Below are 5,915 nucleotides of genomic sequence, written 5' to 3'. Positions count from 1 at the left end.
CAATATAAATCTTTGCTATCACTTCTTATCAATTTAACACATCCTTGCTGAGTAAAAGTTTTAATTTCTTTCAAAAAAAAATAATGAATAACAATTTACTGACCCCAAACTTTTGAACTGTAGTGTATATTGTTAGAAAAGATTTCTATTTTAAATAGGTTTTCTTATTTTTTACTTTTTATTCATCAAAGAATCCTGAAAAAAAGCATCACAGGTTCCAAAAAAATATGAATGATATGATATATGATATGATATAACACTTTATTGTCAGACGAGTCTGAAATTTTTCTTGCATGACAGTATCTGTGTTTACAACAATCAACATCCTTTAAACAACAACATGCACTTCATCCACACACAAACAAAACACAATATACATTACACTCCCTTAAACATTACATTATGCCTTACCCTCCTACTACACTTCTACAACTACCCATGTTCACATTACTCTTGATTTTTGATTAAGTGATTGATTTTATTTCTTATTCAACTCCAGGATCTCCTGATGCACAAAAGAGTGTTTCAGCCTAACTTTGTTGAATCTTCGGACTCTGTACCTCCTGTTTTATGGTAATAATTCAAACTCATTATGCAGAACATGATTAGGATCAGAAACTATCTTGTTAGCCAATCCTAACAAACTATTATAATAAGCTGAATCATAGAGCTTCTCAAGGGGCTGACCTAGGTTTAAATCGCCCAGCACGATCACAGGTGCATCTGAGTAGCTGAGCTGTAGTTCATGAACATGGTCCGCTATCAGGCTGGCTGCCTGAGATGTTTTACCACTGGGCGGAACATATACCACGAACAGCAAAATACAACTGAATTCTCTAGGCAGATAATAAGGTCTTAAAGTCATGCCGAGAATTTCCACATTGGGATCACACACCTTGTATTTTACTGAATACGCTCGGCACCATTTATCATTTATATATACACAGATGCCACCTCCTTTACTTTTACCCGAAACTTTGTCTCTATCAGCTCGTACTAATGTAAATCCAGGAACCTCAAAGAGCGAGTCAGGCATTGTAGACTGCAACCAACTTTCCGTAAAGCAAAGCAGAGATGCCTCACGGAATTCATGACAGTACCTTGTGTGCGATCTTATCATATCCACTTTGTTATTCAGAGAATGCAGATTACTGAAGACAATAGACGGCAGAGGTGGCCGATTGAATCTCCTTCGCAGTCGTCTCTGAATGCTACCTCTTCATCCTCTTTTCTTTCGTTTCATTCTCACCAACTCGTGAGGAATATTTTCAAACAAATCTCTGAATTGGCCTGTTCTCATCTCTTGAGTCATCATGAAGTTTAGCTCCAGCAACGTCTCCCGGCTATACTGGCGTGCAGACGGCATTGTTGTCAAGGTTCCACGTGCAGTTGGAGATTGCATCGCCAAACATAATCCATAGAGGCCAATCGTCCACAGAATCCAAATCAAGAGTGCATTTCTCCCACCCTTCATCTTTCCACTTTTACGAGACCACGAACCACACACTTAACACACTTAACAAACCATAAATAAACGTTAGACTAACAAAACAAAACCGCAAACACAGTATACTGAAACGCAGTGCGCCACTGAGCAGCGCACCTGAGCGTTTTTTATGCCAAAAATCATTGCATAAAAGCAGCACAACAGTTAAGCCTCGTCGTGACCCGTGTCTGAAGCATACATTGAAAAAACACCAACTCGTTGGCCGGCGACGGCCATGACGTCACTACCGGTGCGACTATAGTATAAATGTTATTTTACATCATAATAATATTTCACAATATTACATTTTTTTCCTGTATTTTTGTTCAAATAAATGCAGCCTTGTTGAGCATAAGAAACTCCTGTAAAAAACATTAAAAATCGTTCTGATCCCAAACATGGTTTAGAAACAAATGTCTTTTCAGTGCTGCATTTATTTGATCAAATTACAGTAAAAATGGTAATATTGTGAAATATTACTTCAATTTCAAACAACAGTTATGCTAATACATTTATATTCCTGTGAAGCAAGGCTGAATTTCAGCATCATTACTCCAGTCTTCAGTGTCACATCCTTCAGAAATAATTCTAATATGCTGATTTGGTGCAAATACATTTCTTCTAATTATCAATGTTATAAACAGTTGTGCTGCTTAATATTTTTGGGGAAACCATTTTTCTTTTTTTTTTTTTTTTTTTTTGAAGAAGAATCTATGAGTAGAAAGTGAATAACAGCTTTTATTTAAACTATAATATTTTGCAACAATGTGGAAGTCTTTATTGTAACCTTGGTTAAGTATGACTAAAAAGTTATAATATCTTAACCTTAAAGCCTATATGCATGTGTACATACAAGAATGCTGACATACAATTTTTCTGCTATATCACCTTATCTCTATTATACAGTAATCAATTACCTTACAAATAAATCTCTAAATTAAATTTAAGATCCATACCAACCATGATGACTCTAGGAATGGGAAATTAAGGAAAGGGTTTGAAACTGTGGCCCTCAATAGCTTTATATACATATATCCTTTCATCAGTGGATGAGGAATGACAAGCACTCATTTCCGGGCCCGAGGGTGGACGAACGGCATAAAAGCTGAGTTGATTGTTCCTCACATTTGCTGGATGATTGTGTCTTTTCTACATTTATGCTGTCTGTGGTGATTAATGACTGAACTGTACTTCCTCAATTCGAAATCTACAGCTGCAAGACATTATGAACTATGAGAGAGAAATGCATCAAAGCCTTATAAAGTGATTCTCAAACTACTCAATTTTACTTTTTTTTTTATCCAGTTAGGCAACAGTGAATTAAAAGCCTTTAAATGATAATATGATGCTTGATGCTGAAGCGCTCTAACAAACAACCACAGCTGTGTTAGACCAGCTTCATATTATCATCTCATTTATAAAATAAAAATAAAGAATAAAGTAAAAGTTTAAATAAAAATCAAATAATATAAGTCAGATGGAGCAGCCACAAAATGACTATTAGGGTAGTATTTATCATACATCAAACAATTCCCCAGTGGGAAAAAAATCTATTATTATCCATATCTCACTGTTTCACAATGGCCTCCCAAATGTAAATCCCTAAAATGAAAAAAAAAAAGACATTTCAAAAGAGATTTTTTTTGCTTCATAGTGCCTTCAGCCTATGAAGGACTAAATACATTGGATGCTGTTAAACTGCACAGGCATTTTCTATGAACCTGAGATCATAAGGAGCCTAAGGGAGCAGTACTGCCCTTATTCTCAACCACTGTGAACAACAACCAGGCCAAAATTAGCCTTAAAACAAGGACATGTTCTTTCTGCTCTAATCGAGCCCAGAATAAAAGAAGAAACCCTCTCAGAACTCATGAGTAACTCTGACTGTACTCATGGGTACTTTCATCTTCCGGCCTTCCGCTACCTTTCAGCTGAAGCACATGTTCTTGACTGCATTATTTCAGTACATTAGTCAGCCTGTGTGCAAGAACAAGCAATGTAGACATTAAGATTTATGAATTTCATTAAAAATTAAACATTGTAATGTGACTTCACAATACAGTGCTGTAGAGGAACAGTTCACCCAAATGTAGGTGAACATTTCATTCCCAACTCGTATTCTATACTTTTTTTTTCAGTGGAACACAAAAGTAATCTTCACGCAGCTCATGGCAGATAATTCACACAAAAATGCCAATTCTAGCATCACTCACTTACCCCCATGTTGTTCCAAAACTGTACATCTTTATTTCTTCTGTGGAACATAAAAGATGATAAACAGTGTTCAATGTTCCATTAAAAATGGAAGCCATTGGGCTTGTTTGATTCCCAATGGTTTGGAATAACATGAGGATGAGTAAATGATGACAATATTCATTTATGGGTGGACTCTGTCTTCTGTTTGTTTTTTGCTTGTCAAACAAAACTTATTAAAGCTTTGGAATATAGTGAATGAGTTGTGTGGAAAATATGACATCAAACTGGATAAGAAAATGATGACTGAATTTTCATTCTTAGGTCAACTATGCTTTTAATAGGCAAATCCTCAGAGATGTACTGTCTATTGCTGCTTGACTCCCTGAGGATTACTCTTAAAGAAACACATTAGAAACAGAAACTTCTCTTCCTTCAGGGCGATAAGCTTTTAAAAACCGAACAATAAAACCAGCACAAAAACATCTCTCGTTTCTCTATGTATTTTGAAAAGAGAAGTGTGAACATTGTGCTGACATGTATCTATGACTACAGCATGTGTGTGCGCCTGCCTCTGGCTACAGACTTGTTATGAGGAAGGAACGTTTTACGTCATGTTCTGAGTATTACCCAACATTCAACCACAAGTGTGCAACATTTCTGACTGATATGATCACAGCTGGCTGAGCAGGCAATGCGACCAACTGCAGCCCACAGCTCTGTATCACTAGGATCACTAAAAAAGTACATCCAACCACTCACATCTAATACAACTCATTGCATTTCCTGTAGGAAACAGCAGTGCTTGAAAGGCAGCAATATAACAGTTTTATATTTCACCGACAGGCAATTAGTCTATCACATTTTTAATTCCATTCTACAGAGTTTCACCAAAAATGTATGCATAAATGCCAAAATGCTAACCTTCCCAAAAGTATGTTTGCTCTGTTGACCACAATTCAATTTCCTACCTCAGATAACTGTGCATACAGTATTCATGAGTAACTATTAAGCAACAGGGAGAAAAGGAAAATACGCTCTGTCACTCCAGTGCAGGATGTGCCTCAGGGGGTAAAGTTCAGGTGATAATTTCCAACTGGTTCAAATTAGTTTATAATATCAATTGTGAATAACCACAAAAACACACTCACGTGAACAACATCATGTGACTTTGAAGAAAAAGGAGACTAATAAAGACAGGTGGACATTAGGTGGACATTAGATGCTGATCAACAAACTGAATGTAGATGCCTTAAGTTAAACATGGATATTGCTATTAAAACATGTCACCCAGACAGCCTACAAGGTCAGACTGGACTAAGGCAAGAAACTGAGCAGGAATGAACAGACACTAAAATAACTGGTGAAAAGCTGCTAAAGTGTTTTACAAAAAACCTTGAAATAATTAAAAAAACCTAAGAAAGCACTTGGTTACTTCTGAGATTCTGTTCCTTTTATACATCAGAATGTGACATTAAATGAACAGGGAGATTAAAGTTCACTGGGGATGAATCTCAAAAAATCTGTCAGGATGGAACATCAAATATTTTCAACCCCACCCCCCCACACCCACCCCACATTTCTGCACAGAAATCTAATTAAATCTAATTCTCTCATTATTTCAATGTGTCCAAAAACATGATACAGTGATCTTAAAAAGCATTTGGACATAAACTACAATTAAAAGGAATGAATGTCATTGGATTAGACAACAAAACCCCAAATTATTTGATGTAAAAGAAATATAAACAAAAGGTTCAACAAAAAGAAGTTTGAAAGGTTTGAAATTTTAAAGGAGGAAAAACTGAAGTGGCATTTATTTAAATGCCATTTAGCTTGACTTTTTCATGCTTAGAAATTCATTTATCTTAAACTTTCTATAAACTTTATATTATATTAATGGTATTTCTACAAAATATCTAGACATTACACAAACAGTACTTGCCAGTGTTCGGAGAAGCTTCCAGGATGGATATGATGCACTTCATTTGGACTGTGTCCCCCGGTAACACATTGTTTGCTTCTGAATGAATGGATATGTTGAATACTGGGCCTGCATGAGAAACAAACATTTGCCGTTTTAAAAGTCTAGATTTCAGAGTCAACTGGATGTTGAAAACTTAAATTTTTGTAATATTTCTAAATATTTTAAAAAATGAAAATTTATTCAACCTTTCGTTTGAATTCATACACTAACATAGAGAGAGAGAGAGAGAGAGAGAGAGAGAGAGAGAGA

General features: G+C 35.8%; 1 protein-coding gene across 1 annotated transcript in view; it reads right to left on the bottom strand.

The window, feature by feature from the left end:
* LOC107670332 (prostaglandin F2 receptor negative regulator-like) overlaps positions 1-5,915 on the bottom strand; it is a 33,369-nt gene that overhangs the window by 3,669 nt on the left and 23,785 nt on the right. The window contains exon 6 of the mRNA XM_016462907.1: positions 5,625-5,732. Coding sequence (XP_016318393.1) covers positions 5,625-5,732 — 108 coding nt within the window. The remainder of the gene's footprint in view (positions 1-5,624; positions 5,733-5,915) is intronic.

Source organism: Sinocyclocheilus anshuiensis, unplaced genomic scaffold (genome assembly GCF_001515605.1).
Source record: "Sinocyclocheilus anshuiensis isolate Anshui unplaced genomic scaffold, SAMN03320099.WGS_v1.1 scaffold732, whole genome shotgun sequence".
Lineage (NCBI taxonomy): Eukaryota > Metazoa > Chordata > Actinopteri > Cypriniformes > Cyprinidae > Sinocyclocheilus > Sinocyclocheilus anshuiensis.
The sequence above is the reverse complement of the archived record's forward strand: the minus strand, read 5'-3'. Positions and strand labels throughout refer to the sequence as shown.